At 38.1% G+C, this 18,537-nt stretch overlaps 1 protein-coding gene across 1 annotated transcript in view; it reads left to right on the plus strand.

Annotated features, from left to right (window-relative positions):
- The window catches only part of MACC1 (MET transcriptional regulator MACC1), a 32,348-nt gene that overhangs the window by 6,233 nt on the left and 7,578 nt on the right, over positions 1–18,537 (plus strand). The window contains exons 2-3 of the mRNA XM_088066571.1: positions 13,111–13,225; positions 15,280–17,318. Of these exons, the coding sequence (XP_087922697.1) occupies positions 13,111–13,225; positions 15,280–17,318 (2,154 nt within the window). The remainder of the gene's footprint in view (positions 1–13,110; positions 13,226–15,279; positions 17,319–18,537) is intronic.

Raw genomic sequence — 18,537 nt, forward strand, 5'->3', positions numbered from 1 at the left:
AGACAAACATAGCAGTGTCAAAGCCTGCCAGGAGGTATATGAATACCTGCTTTGCTCCAGTTAATTGACTTTTCAGGCTGTGAGCACTTGAGAGAAGGGCTCTGGTGATGTTTATGCAATTATTTTTATTCCTTTGGTCTTAGTGACAGGTCTCTCCCCATGGCACTTTCAAGTCCTGTTCCCATTCACTGGTTTTCTGAGTGGTCTGGGACAAGTTGTTTGGAGATGGATTTTTAAGGACTTAGCACATGTTTACACAATTCTGACAGCAGGGGTAGAAGACATTGGAATATGGTTATCAGTTTCTTTGTGGTTTAGTCTTCCCATCTTGGTTTGGAGTTTGGACTAGTTAACCTTCAAAGGTAACCTTTGACCTTCCAACCCAAGCTATTCTATGATTTTATGATTTGGAAACTTGTCTATCTCCATTGTCCTCCATCTCTACCCCTCCTTATCTTGTGCATTAAACAATCAGTTAGTTGGTATGATGCTCTGCTTTTTATTTATTTGTACAAAGCTTAGCAGAGGGATGCTATTCCAGTTAGTTCTACCAGAATATCAATGAAAAAGTAAAAGAAAACCCTGATTTGGGCCCCAACATAATATAAACACCATCTCTGAGGCTCAGAATTGGATTTTTTTTTTTACCTTTTTAAGCTCAATAAAAAGTGTTACAGTCAGAAAATTTGTCCACAATAACAGCTAGGTAAAATTCTATGGCCTTGATTCTTCATAGAAAGAGAAAAGATTATTGTTTTGTTGTGTTTTATTTCCTCTGAAATATATGAATAAATAAAATTTAGTGATTCTGAAACTATCAATATAGGATTTACTGGATTCTTATGCCTGTGGTGCCAAAAACTGTGTCTTGGCACAGATATGTCTGTGAGGCTGAAAAACCTAAATGTTTCCTAGGTGACAAATCACGTCTCTCCTAATATGCAGAAAGTGCAGCAAAAGCTCACTCTGTTTTCCTAAAGGCAAAAAGTTCACTTATAGACTATGGGTTATAAGTCAGGGGTTTTTTTAAAATGCTAATCTCTAAAGAGCTCTAAAATGAAATTACTTTTGTGGATGCTAGTGATTCAACATACTGAATGATGATGATAGACAGTGAGTTACCATTTTAAAATATTGCTAAAATCAGCAATTTGAGATGAATCTGCACTGTAAAATAAAATTATGTGAACCAGTTTTCACAACAGAGCAAACTTCAGTTACATTTACCAAGACTGCTGGGGCATAACATCATTTCTTCTTGGTGTGGAGTGAAATCTCCTGAAGTTCTGAAAATTAGAACTTGCACCATGTTAGACAAGTATCTTCTTATGTTCTCATTAATGACCTTCTGTATGACACTTTTCACTTCTAGTGGATGTGACATAGCTGTATAATAGCTAACAGAAAAACATTATATTATAGAAAGTGTTTAGATCATAATGATTCAAGTTTTGAGCAAAGTTTTACATATTTCTATTTTTTACGGATGAAGGAACCTATACAAATACAACCCTGAGTGGTGATCTGTCAGGAGCCAACCTAAACCAGCTTCATGCTGGTCAGCCTTTGGACCATGCACTTCCAAGAATATTTGCCCAATTAAAGTTTAGATGAAGTTTTGGAAGCAGAATATATTTAATTTGAGTGTCTATTGACATACTTTATGCTTTTCTTTCCCTTTCTGTATTAGACAACACTTTGTTGGAGAATCTTGTGTTCTGCAAATATCTGCTAGTCATCATCAGTGACCTGAAATATAGATGAATAATTTCCATAAGAGGGAGGCTGAAAATAAATTGCATAATCAGGATTACATGTGTCTGTAGGATAGAGATAAAACAAATAACAGGAGCCTTCTGTCTCATTACAGCCAAGGAAAAATGCCTTAAGCAAAGTTACTTGGTGTCATGTGTCAAGGTGCTCATCAAGGTGTGTGCTTGATTTGCTATTTGTAACCTAAATGTTAAAAGGATGTTTATGATATTTAGGACAGCCTGACACTTGTACACTTTAATCAAAGAACCACTGACAGTGATGGCAAAGATATGTGTGCAAAGGTAGGAGTGAGCTGATTGACCTAAACACTCTTTCAACTGCACTGTACTGTGTATGTTGATGTATACAGGAGAAAAAAAAAATCCAACACAAAATAACAAATTTGGTTAGGAAAAACTAAACAGTGGAATTTTGCATATATGGTTCTGCATATTTCACATAACAAAACACACATTTTGAACCTTATTATCTTGAAGTGTAGGAGCTAGTTAAAAGTGTAAAACTCAAGACTTGCTGCCAAGGAGGTGAGATGAGTAAGGGAATGCTTTTATCATCAAAGTCAGTGACCTTATGGAAGGGCTGTGAATTCTTCCTCCCACGTTGTGGTACAAATGGAGCAAGGACAGTAAACTTATGAAGGTGAGACCAAAAAAGTTTTTCTTTAGGGCTGGCATTTGGAAGGTGTTCCTGAATAGGCTGAATTCTCTGAGCTAACACATGGCAGGTGCCTTCAGGTTGCTAAGTAGGAAAATCAAAGCACTAAAAATCTATTGTAAGTGAAGTCTGGATTTCAGCTTATTTCACTTGTAACCTTGTATTTGGTTCATTTCTGTCTAAAGCAAAGTCTGCTGTGCTGTTACTGATCAGACTGAAACAGGCCAGCTAGACTAAGAACTCTGGCTTCCCAGAAACATAGATCTCAAAAGAAATGGCTTTGTGCTGGTACTTGTAGGGACTATTTGTCCTGTGATATTTGAGATGGATGTCTGTTCCTTTCAATCTGCTGTAGCCAATGTGTGGGGCAGTGTTGGTAGTTTCCTCCAGCAGGGAGAGATTATCCTCCCCTCCTGCAAGCCAGGCTGTCAGAAAAAACAGCTCCAGAGGTCACATGAAAATTTCATTTCCAGGTAGTAGTTGTGAAATTAATGTGGTTTTGCACAATGTTTAAATATCCTAGTGCTCTCAAATCAATTTTCTGTAATTTCTGTTGTCTATTGTAGACAATAGTCTATAGAGAAGTTTCAGTTTGCATACCAGACGATTATTCTTACTAGTGAGTGGAGCATCACATGGCTATAGAGGCAGGTTTAGATGATAAATGCCACACAGGGGTTTTTTGTGTAGGAAGGGAGTAAAATCAAACAGTTTCAGCTTTTTCCAAGGACATAATAATATAAAGTATTGAACTTGCTTAGTATGTATAAAATTGAAAGTCAAGCATGCTCAGTGTCTGTGAATGGTGAGGCAAAACAAAGGATTGACACTAGGATTGTCACAAGGCTTAAGAGCTGCCAGTTCTTTCACCAGTTTTCTTGGTGAAAATTAATTTTCTGCTTGTAAAAGTTCTTGGAAAAATTCAAGAGTGGTTGGAGTTGTGGATTTGATTAGGTTTAGTGTTTAGGGTTTTATTTTAGGGTTTTATTTTTGTTTGTTTTATTTGTTTGGTTTGGTTTTTGTTTTGTTTTGTTTTGTTTTTCATTGGAAGTGAGGAAGGGGATAGGGACAGACCAAGGGAGAAGCTGGACATAACATACAGTATAAATGCTGTGATTCTATCTAGAGTTACTGATCTACAGCCTTTCACTTCTGCTGGAAAGGCAATATCTTCAACTGTGGTGAAAAATACTAAAGCTTGCTGAGACAGAAAAATTGAAATAAAAGTCTGGGCAGATATTTTGAATTGCTGGAGTATAATCAACAGCATTTCTGAATCATTGTCCTGGAGATTTTCTGCAGGGGTGTCTGGGAGGCTCTCTTTGGGAATTTGATAAGTCTGCTCTCTAAGCAATTTATGACTACATCTCTTCAGCCATTACTTTTATTTCAGGATATCAGCCAGATATTTTGGGACAAATGAAAATTTTATTGCAACTAAACTGACTATTTTTTGTATGTAAAAGGATGAAATCTATGATAATTTAGGGGTTGGTTTGGGTTTTGGGGTTTTTTTTTGCCCTTTGGCATGTGAGTGGAGTGGAGAGTCTTTTCTATTATGGAGCTTGAGCCACTGACATGCTCATTTTCTGTCCTGTGTTCATTCCCTCATAATCTCTAACACTGTCATAGCCAGTGAACCTGTGTGGAGATAGGGAAAGAAATAAGAAAGAAGGAAGCAGCAGCTTTATGCCTTCTTTCTCTTTGCACCCTTGCCACATTAAATTCAGAGAAGAAATAACATTATTAACATTAAGGTTTCTTCATGGCAAATGATATGGAAAGATGTTATAGAGCTGTGTGGGATAGATTTATTGCATCATTAGGCACTCATCAGTGTATAGTCCAGACCATACTGCTCCTGAGCAATTATAACTCCCTCAGCTGCTTTATCAAATTTTGCCCTCAGTGATGCTGGCTCAGAAGGAAGAGCAGGAACCAGCGGCAAGATAGGGTGCCTGTAGCAACCTGATGGACAGGGATGCCAGGAAAAGTAAGTTGGAGCTCTGCTGTTGCTTTTGGGGGAAATAGAGATAATGTGAGATAAAAGTCAGCAAGGAATGCCTGGGCTAATGTGGCATCAATCACTGATTGATTTTGGAGATCAGCCAACTGTCTGGTGAGAACCTCAGGAATGGCTTCTGTGTTGTTCAGGGAGCCAGGACAAGAGGATACACAGCCTTAAGATGCTTCCAGTGGGTAATACTATTAATCACAATATAATAGTGTGGTTTTCCTGGATGGGAAAATTGGCTTTCCATGAGATACTTCATCTAGGCTAATGGTGTGCGTTACCAGAAGGAGAACTGCTGCTGAAAACACAGCTGGATACTGTGGTGCAGTGAAGAGAATGAAGGTGGATAAAGAATATAGGGATGGGAGGAAGAGACCTGGAACAATTATCTCTTACACTTCTTTAAAGAGAAATTTCTTGAAGAGTGACCATAATTGCTGCATAAAAGTGGATGATACTGAACATGTTTTTCTGCTTATTGTACCAAATGTTAATGACCAAAAGTGTAGATGCCCTCTTCTAAACAGGTAGGAACAGACAGTTCAATGACTGAACGTCAAGCAGCTAGATTTAAAACTGAATTTAGACACATAAGGGCATGCAATTTATTGGAAACTTGTTGCTTCAAATCTTCCCGAACTTGATTGCTCCATCAAGTCCTTCAAAAGAAGATCCCCAGTGACAATACACAGTGTATTAATTATTTATAATTTTTTTTTTTTTTAAAAATTTTTTTTACAGAATCACTGTCATTTTCGTTCTAAAACTACTAGCTATACTGGAAGTAGCAGTTCCTCATTTTCATAGTTAGGGCTTCTTCCTTTTTCATCTGAAATGTGCAGTCTTCTGTAATTAGAGATGGATCATTAAATGGGACCTGATATTGCATGGCAGTTTATCTTTCTCTGACTTAATTTTTGTTGCTGGATCTTTACCATTTTAGTGTCAATATGGCTGCCATATTATTTCAGTGAAAGTATTCAGTTAACAGTAAAGAATAGGAGTTAAAGAGTAGTAGTTGAGAGTACAGTTCAGAGGCTCAAATGTCCTTCATTAGTAGAGAAACTATCCATTTAAACACGTATCCTATTTGATAGAAATAATTGGGCCTTTTCTTGTCAATAGCATGTGTGATGGTTATGTAATGGGAGAGTCTTCTGTATAATGAGAGGTGCTGTTTTTGGCTTTTAGAGAACAAAATGCACTTTTATGAACTCCCCTCCCTTCTTCCCTTCAAAATTACATTGTCAAAAATAACTTTATAATATTGGCAGGTGTAACTTAACGGACAGCTCAGACTATTATTAACAACACAGGCACAAATGTTTTAAATGCAATGATGTCTCACTTCTGGGGAAAAGATCCAACCAAACTTTGGGAACTGTAATTACCATAAAAAGCAACAAAGGAGAAGTTCACTTTCTGCAGTATGTCTTGGAAGTTGTCACTGTGATTAAGACTCCCTCTCTGATGCTCTTTTTGCCATGTTCCTAAAGTGTTAAGGATTATTAAACAAGTCCTTCAGTCAAAACAGATCAATACACAAGAAATAGGTAACAGTTTTTCCCTGTGAATATTATTGCAATCTATCAAACATACTATTTGTGCTGGTACCTGCTCCTTGTGTCTTATGTGGTCAGTCAAGTAGAACAAAGTGTAACTTGTGGATGTATTGAAGAATGATCATACTTGCAGTTATTAACTCTCTGAACTGACCTCTAATTATAACCAGATTTACATTCTTCTACAAATGGATTTACATTCTTCTAATATATTTAATATAATTATTTTTCCCAAATAGGTTGTTGCCTGTTTTATTAATTTTTTTCCATGTTGAGCTGTTCATGTGCCACATGTTTTTCATTGTTGCTCCTATCTCAGTATTTATCTTCCTCTATATTTTCCAAGGGAAATGGAACAAGTGATTGTCATGTCTCCCTCCTCTTCACCATGCCATTCCTGCCCTACACAACTGGGGTATCTTTTTTGCTAGTTTATACTTTTTGAAAGCTTGCCTGAGTTAATTTAAACCTTGTAAATCAAATTCTTCATGTGTGTTACTGTGTTAATTCATTTTTTGGTTGGTATGTGTGTTGGGCTTTTTTTTGTCCCCGATCCAAATTAACCAACATCAAACCAAAGTGGTTCCATGTAAAAAGGTTCACCTGGCAGTACAGACTTTCTGACATGTTTTTCCACTGTGTTAAGGCAGAATTCTGTCATGCTCATGGAAAGAAGCTTTTCTAGTACCTCATTTCATCAAAGGCACAGCACATTGTGGTGTCCCCTGTATCCTTCTCTGGGCACTCACCTCAGTTTGCTGAAAGCAGGGCACCAGGAGTCCAAGGCACCTTTTACATGCCTGGATATCAGGTTCAATTTCCTGCAAGGCTCCCATTGCGTATTTTGCTCATGCATCTTTAATCTCCACCTGTCCAAAATAAAGTGTCGCTATCCAGGCAGCACACTGACAGGAAATTTAGTTCCACAGTTGGATGTTCAAGACTGGATCCTGACATAGTGTCAGCCACATCACTTTGTCATATCATTCTTAGACTAAAATAGCAGAAAAACCGCCCTACATATTTGCAACCTATCCAGATGATTTGGGTGCTCAAAGTCTGTTGTTAATATTAATTACAATAATAATTTCAAGGGCTTTAAGAGCTGTGAGTGGCTAAAACACTGATCTTTCTCTGTGGGTGGCTTCCTTGATGTATTCTGCTTTACCCTGATGCTGTGAGGAGAGCACAGCTCTTGCAGGATTTTTTTATCCCATCATTGGGCCAGATGAAACGTTTAAATGTTGAAAGTCAAGAGGGATTTTTTCCCTGCCTGTGCTCATCCCTTAAATTTAAAAGTAATTATTTCTATGAAACATGTAACTCACAAGTGCCTGATTGGCAATTTCTATGGAAGAGCTGAAGAACTACTTCACTACTTGACTGGGGTTTGATTGTCTGGAAAATAGATCCTTTGCTTACTTTCTGGCTGGATAGTAGATGTGCTATTTTCTATATATAACTGGAAAAGCTGGAAGAGTGTTGCCAGAATCAAGCCTTTGGGGCAGAGGAAGCTTTTTTTTTTCCTTTCTGGTCATGCCCCAGTGACTCTGAGGCATACAAAAATTTCAGTTTGTGCTACCACTACTTCTGTCCCCCACCACTGCTTCCTGCCCTCAAAGACCTCAGCTCATATCTATCCTGCTCAAAGATGACTTGTGGCATTAACAGATTCAGACGTGAGCCTTTCCCAGGGAAGGACATAATAAATACTCTGCAGGGTTGGGAGCACTCTCTAAGCCATGCTAGTGGGCAGATGTTTCAGCCTTTATCTCCACTTGCCACTGACAGGAAACCTGCTCAGTTAAAGAGAGTAATTCCTGCAGGCAGCCTAGATGTGAGAAAAAGTCTTAGTGGAAAGAGAAGAAGAAATCAGGGTAATGAAATATAGTACTTTGGAGGTATCATGTACTTAAAAACCTGTGATCACAGCTATAGTTCACAGGGATATAAATAGCTAGCAGAGATTTTGAGAATCCTGGTAGCTCCCACTTCTCTAGGTTGATTAAAAATGTTGATAGCTGAGGTTTCTGTGTCATCCTAGCAAAAGTACTTAAAAGTACTTAAAGAAAAGCAGCAGGGCTCTAGTTCACATGCAGAACATGGTAGATACAAGCTTTGCCTTGTCCTGAAATGCTTAATGCATTAGTTATGGTGACACTGAAACAACTTGTGGCACCTAGAAATGGAAATTTTATATTGTAGTGAAACTTCTAAATTAAAGCTGTTCCTCACAGAGTACTTTCAATATCCACTTTGAAGGAACAGCTGTTGGCTTCAGCCAGTAGTACAATATTACAATACTAGTATTGTAAGCTCTGTGAACCAAAAGCTGTTTCACAGAACCACCAAAAGAGAAGAAACTAACTGTGCTTCTAGAGCATTCACAAATATACACACTAAGTGAGAATCTAGTGTGGTTTCTAACATTTGTTTTTACAGGTGTAAGGACATCCACAGAAGAATTAGGCTGATAAACTTCCAATGTTTTCTCTGTTCATGAAAAAGAAGAAATATTGTAATTCCACAGTCAAAGTTGGATCATTTAATTATTTTGTTAGTGAGATCTTTACTTTCTGTTTCCTGTTCTTGAAAAAGTTTTTAGTGAAGTAAGTAGAAGGCAACAAGTTTCTTTTTTCCTGAGGCCTAAGTGAAACAGTGGAGTATTTCAGAGCAGTAGCTAAAACCTAAAAGACAACATCAAAACTTGAATACACATTCCTGAGGCTTTTGGAGAGCAATATTCCCAAACGTGAAGTTTATAATTGAAAGTAAACACTCTACCACTTATGCTTGTAACAAGCATTTTCAGAAGTGTAGATGTGTGTAAGGGAAGGAAGGATACTTGCCTTGTGGAAGGAGTGTCTGTGGTACAGCTACTTTTATTTGCACAGTGTTCCCCAAACAGGTGGAAAAGCAGTCAGTTCTGGGTTGTGCAGACCTGAGCAGAGGCTATAAAAACCCACCTGCAAAATAGTGGAAATCTACTGAGAGGATGACCCACTTCAATTCCCATTTTTGTTGTGCTGAGAGTACCAGCTCTACCCTTTAGCTCCAGCTGGGGTGAAGTATTACGAGCTGTGATCGTGTCAGTTCCAAGCAGCCATGCAGACATATGTTGGGTCTGCAGAAAATCCAAGCCCTTCAGTGTGAATGGCTCTGCAGATCCCACAGGGTGATAAATTTTCAGAACATCAAAAAAGTAGGTATCAAACTTGGCAACTATTTAACAGCAGAGTAAACTAGTAGATATATCTGTTGAAAATTCCTTTCTTTAATTACAGTCAAAATGGCAAGACATTGGGTCATACTAAATCATTGCAGCTGGATATTAGCACTTTAGGGGTTGAGGGGTTTCAATGCTGAACGTTAAAAGCCAATTTTGTCTCTGTTAGAAGTGAGATACAGATGCATTTCCTTGACTGCCTCACACGCACCAGACTAAAATAAGTCAAAGGCTTCCTCACTTCAGCTGAATGTTCCATTTGCTGTGCTGTACTGCCACTGCCTACAGTACCCCAGTACACTGTAATCAGAGGTTAGTAGCTTGCATCCAAGAGCCTCTCATTGAACCCTGAACTGCATAAAGCTGTCCTAGGCCTCAAGAGCCAAGGGACAGCTAAAATATGGCTTATTACTGTAGCTAATGTTTACTCAAATATATGTTGTTCTGCTGAGAATGGGCAGTGGCTTAAGTTTGTTGAAGTGCAGTCCTTTTGAAACAATCCCTCTTCTGTGCATTGCTGTCGCTTTAGAATTCCTGCTCTTCTCTCTATGTAATAGAATTTCAATATTTCAGTATACTCAGTATTTGGTTAGATGAGGAGAATTTTACTTAACATTCTGCTGCATTTACATTTCTTCTTTCTTAGAAAGAAACTTGAAAGTCTAACAACCCAACCTATATAAGTAGGAAGTCATTTTTCACCATGTAACCAAAAATGAGCCTGATGAATGAGACACATCACCATCACCTGTGTCTGTTTCTTGCTCTGCCACTGCTAATACAAAGACCATGAGTCTTTCTGAATAAGGTAGCACTGTCTGTGTGGGGAACATGTAGAAGTCTATGGGGAGACATGGCCACAGGAGAGCTTTGTTCTTAACCAAAACTGCCTTTTCAGAAGCATTAAGGTAAAATGGAATATAAATTTCTATTGTTTTGCTCTGGGATGCTGATACTTAAAAACGCAACAGAATATGTTCTTATTTTTGAAGACAAAGGCAGTGGGAAAGTGTTCACCTTTGGGCTTTTTTTATTTTCTTCATTACCAGTGTTTTAGACACAGCAGGATATGGTGGTGTTTTGGTAGTGAGACTGGGAAAAAGAAAAAGGTGCACTTGAATTTTGAAAGACCTGGAAGAAATTTCCGGAGGCATTTTATGCAGTAAAAATTCTGTCTGTAGCAAATCTGTCTCCTGACTTCTGTGAAACTGAACTTTCTACCCAACACTTTCTTCTTCCTCTAGGGCATTGAGTACATTTTTCTTCTTCTGTAACAGTGCTGCCAGCAGTGCTTTGGGTCCTGAGTTACATGCTCTTATGGGTCAAGCAAACCCCAGCAGAATGCACCTGGCTAACTGTGGCTTGCCCTCATACAAAAAGTGCCACATCTCTCAGTAGTCATTCAGGTTCACTCACTGGTCACCTCCACAGCTGATCTCTTTCCAACCTCTTCACTTCTTCATTCCCTCCTGACTTCCCACTGTGAGCTGACATGCCATCAGTCAAATAATTCCTTGCACCATTAAGCATTTGTCAGTTTACATCTTTCCTATTCAGTTGCTACAGCAAATGAAAAGCTTGGTCTCTGGTTATTCCTACACATAGTTCCCTCTTTATGCAGAAAAAGCTTTTCATACCTTTCCCTTTCAATGTTGATCAGTATGGCTGTATATCCCACATGCATCAATCTCACTTCTCTTGTGAATGATTGTTCTTCAGGATTTGTTCAGGTAAGTTCCTAGTTAATAGGTTTGTACTATCAAAAGTTTAATTTGGGATGCTGTTTTATCGCAGAATGTAGCCACGGAAAAGCATTTGGTAAGGATTTGGTTTTCTTATTTTTTTAGTCTCACAGAAAGAAACTGGGGCTTTAGCCATTCCCAGCACTCAGGCTGGAACAGAGAAGAGGTCAGACCCAACCCTGATGTCAGCTCATGTAACCCTGTGCAGGAGGCACATTGCCCAGGACCCAGGGGTGTGTGTACAGCTTGTCCCCAGCATTTCCCACATCCCTTGACATTCTGGCCAAATGTGGTCATCTTTTGCCCAGACATGTTTATATATCCCCTTTTCTCTCATCCTCTGCTTGGCTGTCCTGCAGACGTGTCTCAATCACAAGGGATCCCTCATCATCCTGTCATACCAAGAAATGCTTTCATGGGGGTGGAGGATTATTTTTGAAAGTGGTTTCCCTTTTCAGTATCTGCCTTTTCTATCTCTATGCCAGGCTAGTGATGAACATTTTGAGGAATTCCCAGAGGGAACGTTTAGGAAATGGTTTATTCTATTTGCAGAAGTCCTTATTGTTTAAAAAACTTCCACATGCAGTCTTGTTGTCATGTCTCTTTCAATATAATCCCCCTGTGTAAAGAGATTGTTTTACTTTCTCTCTTCCTCTCTTCTTCTCCCTTCTCCTTGGTTTTCCTATTTTAGACCCTGTACATTTGCACTCTTGTGCTCTTTCTTCAACCTTATTTACTGCCTCCCACTTTATGCAGCTACTGAAATAATTGTAGGTGTTTTGACTATTTAAAGAACTGTTCTTAAATTCTCCTCCGAATTACCAGTAAATTGTCAGTTAGAGATTAGTGCTGGCAACAAGCACTAAGTGACTGGTACTGTAAAATGAAGACTTACTTTTTGTGCATTTATTGAGATTTTAGACTATGGATACCTTATGCTGGCATGATTAAAACGTGTGTATGTAGAAGCCAGAGATAAAAATCTTGCGTGTTTATACAATGTGTTCAGCTTCTCAGCATTTTGAGATGTAGCAGCAAAGCAAAATTTATTACCTTTGAAGGAGTCTGTATGTTTATCAAATATACTCACCAATCAGAGACAGAAGAAACAGTGATATCTTTATACAGATATGGAATGCCAGATCTTGGAATCAATGGTGTTGGGATTAAGAAGGCATCTTAATTTCTAGTTTTGCTCTGGTGGGGTAGCAGCAGCAGAAGCCAGAATGTGTTGGCATTGGAGGCTAGCTTTACCTACTAGCTAAAATCAGGGCTCCAAAGGCCAAATGAAAGAGATTTCTGGTAACAAAGGAACCTGAAAGTCCATACAGCCCTCAGAGGTGCTGGGTGACTGTTGAGCTTTGCATGCTGCGTGTGTAAAAACAGCACCATTATCTGAAGGCACCTCTTGTGGCATGAGAAAAAAAGTACCAATTTACATTTGTGGTGAAAGAAAGAGATATCTTAAACCATGGCATTGTACAATGAAAAAAACCCAGCTGGTTTCTGCTTTCTGTGCAGTAAGCTTGGATATAAAGTATGCTTCCTTTTCCCACAACTCACCTACTAGAACTGGAACTGAAAATTCCTTTTTCTAACAGCCACAACAGCAAACAGGCCCAATTATTTTTTTTTTCCTAATTTTAAACATGGTAAAATGAGATCTGAGATGTTTGCTGCAGGAGTAACAGGCTGCAATATATCAGACTCCTGAAAAAGCTGACTATGGTATCCCATGTATGGACCCAAAACCTTCTGGATTTTTTCTTCCCTCTTCCTCCCCCTTCCTTGTTTCTTTGTTTGTCTCATTTTTTCCCCAGATATTTTAATGTATCTGTTAATCATATGGTATGTGTGAGAGGATTCTGGGAAATTCACTAGGTGATGTCTTGCTTTTTAGCATTACCTTGAAGAGTGTTTCCACAAAAAAATCTCTCATATTATATTTCCTCTAGCCTTCTTCTTTCTGGGATGCAGTAATTTCAGCATGTAGGACACTAAATGCTTGCTTGAAACTTCTGTAACTTTTTTTTTTTCATGTCACACTACAGGAGCAAAGCTCAATTACTCTTCAACAGTTTCCCCTTTTTCAAATTGCATGCTTGCTGATATTTTTTATGCTTAACTGTCTTCTAGGAGGAAAGCTCTTCCAGTAGTGGAACAGATTCCCTAAGCAGTGGAGAGATTCCACGAAGCCGGTCAGAGGGGACTTTGATTGATGTGGATGACCGGACACCTTCAGACAGCTACAGTATGGCTCTTCTGCTATTTTCTGCTAAGGCTCTCCAGCTAAATTCCTTATTTCTGCAAAACTCTGTGTCAGGCAGGTTGGCAGGAAGAGTTGAAATCTTTAACCTTACATTAACAAAGGCTACTTAGATTAAGTTTGCTGGGGGTCAAGGTGGGGAAGAGCAGAGGAAGTTCTTAGCCAAACTAGACTAATTTAGGGTTTTGAGAACATGAAGGCAGGGTAATTTTGAAGTTAGCTCAACTTAAAACCTGGAGTCTTGGAAAAGTCGATTTAATCTCCTTGCTATTTTAACCCCAAAGATGAGAAAACTTTGCCCTCCACAAGGTAGGCATTCTCTTAGCTTCTTGTCCAGTAGCAGATATAACAGCAAGCCTGACACTTGGTGTGCAAGTTGTGGAGCAGGAATTATTTCTTTTCAGACATGCTGCACCCCAGTAATTGTGCTGTTGCCCTGGCGTGAGAAAGTGTCCTAGTGACTCAGGCTCTGACAGAGATTTCTATTCATATTTTTTCTTGTAGAAACATGCCCTCTAGGATACCCCAAATGAAAACCTTATGTCTATTTTGGGTTTAATTAATCTATATTTTTAATATTCAGTACTGATTTGACTGTAATAACATCACAGCACAAGGAAAGATTTTGGCCTATGAGCAGAGACAAAATAACTTTTCAGTGGATGCTTGAACAGTACATCCCCCTCTGGTGACTCTGGTCAAGACAGGGTGCTTGAGGAAAAGGAGGCTGCCCCTGGGCTCAATCTCCCTGGCAGCTCACCTGGAAGGTTCTTGTCAAGACAGAGCTTTGTAGATAGGCAGCTGGCAAACAGGTAAATTCCACCTTGATTCTTCCAAACTGGGAATTTTCTGGAACCATGGAAAGACTTCATGGCTTTGGCTTTTTATTACAATTTGAAAAAAGAAACAAAAAGAGAAGTACTAACATTTAATTTTTTTTTTTTTCTTGTGGCTGTATGCACTGTCATGCTTGCATTTGTGAAATATAAAGTAACCTTGGGAATGGAAAGTATTATGGAAAGTGTAATAATGTAAGCTATAGATATGGTGAAAAAAATAGGAATAGTGACTTTTCCCTCTAAAATTCAAACTCTTTGCAAGAATGTAAAAAGAGGGGATGGTATAACCTCTATGTAGAGAGAAAAAATGGCAAAATGAAGTAATAGAAACCCTTAGCATAAAAAGTTGCAGGTATTCCATTGCAACAGGGGTGAGTCGGAATCAACTGTAAACCAGCTTCTCTGAAGAACTGTTATTATAAAATGTAAGGATGTCTTTTCTTCAGACAAAATAAATACTACTAATAATGAGTATTTTTACTAGAAAACATATGTAAATATCAGTTATACACCCGTATTTGTCTATTTAAATGCAATCTCAGAAAATTAATAGTTACGCAAATATGTCTCTCCAAACATCAAGTTGTACAAGGTCTCATAAATTATATCAATGATTGTTTTCTAGTGGAAAGCTATTATGACTAATTCTAGACACATGGAGATATAAATTGTAAGAGTGCTGTTATCAATTTATTGCACATGCACTAGCATGAAAGGAATCTTGAATAGTGCATTTATCTGTATAGTCTACAGTGTTTGAAAAATGAAACTGTAATTTAATCTTTGCAAAGAGATAGACACAAAGGAAAGAAATCCACAGCATTTTGTAAGAGGCCAAAGATTAATGGAATATAATGGTTTGAACCTTATGGAACTTTGTCATACTCAATGTCAATTAATAGTCATACAAGTTCATAATGATCAACACCTCAAACAAGATGCTTTACATCCTTCAATACTAATTTGTTATTTAGCGCTAATTTGTTAGCACTCTTTCTATTTAGAAAGATTCTTAATTAAATTAACATTGATACCATTTAAAAACCTGAAGGAGAAACATATATATAGAAATTATCTATGCGTATTTGAGGAGGAAAATTTAGTCACCTCTTAGTTTAACAGACTATCAGTTGGACATGAATGGAATTTCTCAAGTCTCTGTGCTTTAGGAAATGCTTCTTTTTTTTTTCTTTTAAACAGATACCAATGAAAGTAAATTGGATTTGGATATTGACTGGCCTGGTGTATTCAAACATGCCCAAGCTGTTTCCAAGACTAATCCTTTCTGGAATGAACTGTCGGGATCCAACCCTTTTGTACATGACATAGCTGCTTCCAATAGAAATGAAAATAATAAATGTCTTTCTATCTTAAAGGAAAAACCTTACTTGTTCTCTAAAATTTCTAGCAATAGGGACTCTTTGGATTCCTCAGGTGACGAGCTGAATATTGATTGTCTCCTAAGAAAGACTTCAGTAAGAAGATCTGGACGATCCAAGAGTGTCTCCGACTTCCTGGATATAGTTGATAACCAAAGATTTAATCCTCACAAGACAGCACCTCAAAAAACTACAGCTTCTGATATGACATGGCTTCAAAATGACCGCGAAGCCTACAGGATGGCTTGGCTGAGTCACCGACAGCTCACCCGGTCCTGCCTGGATTTAGAAGCCATGAGCCACAGCCCTGGATGGGCACAAACACAAGCTACAGACATTCACGTAGTTTGTAAACTGAACCACAAAGGGGGTTCAGTACAGCTACCTGACTCGGATATCAACATTCATGTCCCTGTGGGTCATGTATCACCAGGAGAATTCCAAGAAGTTGGTTTAAAGGCTATCCTTAACCCTCCATTGTCGTGCAACAATGAGCTGTCCAGCACAGTAAGTCCCCTGATAGAACTTACATTGAGCAACCTCAACACGAGTGAAGCCATTTTCCTAGAAGTGAAAGTTGCGGCTAAAGTGAAGAGCGATCCACTCAGCCAAGTTATGAGTGATATTGTGTGTTTTTTTAGTCTCAACAAAGAAGGACCTTTTAAGAAGTTAGAGAATTGCTATATTTATCAAGATACCATACAAGTGAAGCTAACAGACCTAAGTCATGTGATGTATGCAGTAATTGCTGTACAAGCAAGCAAAATCCAGCCTCCAGCAACTAATGTGTGGGACTATGTCCATAGAACAGTCTCAGTTGGAATTTATGGTCCCAAATATATTCATCCATCTTTTACAGCAGTTTTTACAGTCTTTGGTCATAACTACATTCCAGGAAAACTCACGATTTGTGATATAAAAAAAGGGGGGAAAAGTATGCCTCCTGTGGTATTTCAGCTGTGGGGAAAGCATACATTCCTGCTTGAAAAACTGCAAGATCTAAACATTTCTTTGATATCCTGTGATCCAGACTTTCAAGTAAAAATGGAAGATCAAAGCAAAAATATTAAAAAGGAGGAGTTGAAAACTGGTGAAATGGTGCGCCAACAATTCCTGTTTTCCATGCTTGGATGCAGGGAGATGCATTTCTTTGTTTTCCTTGTTCAGATTAAAATCTTGAAAAGCAGCCAAGTAACACAGTTCCACGTTACAACTCCTGATCCTGCTCCAAAATTAAGTGGAATTATTAATAGGCCAAAACACCTACAAAACCGCAAAGAAATCAAGTCTGCACCATGGCTTTTGATACCAGCAATAAAATATCCAAAGTTTCAAGACAAAACTTTGAGTGTCAATACTTATGGAGTGGCTTTGAAAACTGTGTTACGCCAAAATAAGATCGACTATTTGCTGGAATATTTTAAAGGAGACACAATAGCACTGCTTGGTGAAGATAAAGTTAAAGCCATTGGACAAACTAAAATGAAAGAGTGGTATGTGGGAGTTCTCAGAAAAAAGATTGGTCTTGTACACTGCAAAAATGTAAAAGTGATTTCCAAAGAACAAGCTATGGACACTGCTGACAGTGAGCTAACAACCAGGAATCTTGTTGAACAAATTGCACTGCCTTTCAAAAAATTGACTTATATCTACTCAGTAGTTCTGTCTACAGTATCAGAGAGTGTTTATGACTGGAGAGCTTTAGCTGAGGTGTTGGGATACTCACACATGTCTTTGGATGACTTTAATGAGGCACATATTGATAAAGAATCAGAAAGAGTTGCGCATGTGGTGAAGAAGATGAAGCAAGACTGCCATGCTAACAAAAAAAAAAGACTATTTCTTTATGAACTCATTGTTGTAAGTATTGCATGAACTAACTGGCTTATTGGGAATGAATTGCCAAGAAACTACTCAGTAGTAATGTGGGAACAAGAAAACATTATTCTGTAACCTTGCAGGATCTCTATAAACCTGAATATATCACTAAAAGTTGTAGACACGAATAGGTGGAAAACGCACACAAACTCTCATAAAGAATAATACTTTGATCAATTAATCCTGAAAAGTCTTCTGTTAATGCTCCAGGAACTGTATTCCTTCAGTAGGTTGACTAAGATGACTTTTTTTGATTTTTAAATAGTCACGATTGAAATTGTTTTGTCTTTTCTCTTGGGAAATTGCTTTCCTGAGAAAGTCACATTCCTGTTGATTAAGTAACATTAATATACTGTGGGAATTCCACTATACATACATAGTTATAGATAGATATCATCTATATCTATCTATGTCTATATATCTGTCTATATCTATATCTATATATGCATAGATTTTTGTCTATGCTAAGTTGAATGTCTAGCTTAGCTTCATATATTTAAAAGGGACATCTTGATCCAAATGTTGAGGGCAATTTTTTCTATCCACACCTTACAACTTCGTAGTCAATGTTGTAGTGGCCTAAGAAGGATATTGCAAGTATTTCAGAATGTATTTTCATGGACCTCCTTTGTAAGACGTTGGACAACTTCTGTGTGACTACATACTGCCAAATGGGAGTCAAAAGATTATTCTAATTACTTCCAGGTAATAAGTTGCACTATCAACAATCCTAATTCACTTACTGATCTGTCTGCAAATTAATTTGAAATTAATTAATGGTCACTTAATACTCCCCTTGGCTTTGAAAGAAAAATTGTCCAACCTATTAAGGGACAGGAGGTAACTAAATTTCTTATATGAAAATAAAGTACTGCAGAAATGGATGCTTAAAAAATCACATTGTAGCTATTCACCTAAAGCCTGAACTGTAAACCTCAACTGAGTTTACTTCTCATAACTAGTCTATCCCCTTTGAAGTGTTGACAGAAATTTCAGCAGGATTCAGAAAGTTTTGATAGCAGAGGCCACTTAAAATTCTTAAGAGCACATCAAAGTTTGTGGAATAAAACTGAGCCCGTGTGAAGTACAGCAAAGCCCGTCATGTCTCTTTACAAAAAGGGGAGGGGGACCTAAAGGTGAAATTGTCCAAACTTTTAGCTGAATACAGTGAAACAGAGTTCATTACAAAACAGGGGAAAAG

Source organism: Pseudopodoces humilis, chromosome 1 (assembly GCF_049639895.1).
Source record: "Pseudopodoces humilis isolate 2021_Gansu_Grassland_sample_001 chromosome 1, ASM4963989v1, whole genome shotgun sequence".
Taxonomy (NCBI): domain Eukaryota; kingdom Metazoa; phylum Chordata; class Aves; order Passeriformes; family Paridae; genus Pseudopodoces; species Pseudopodoces humilis.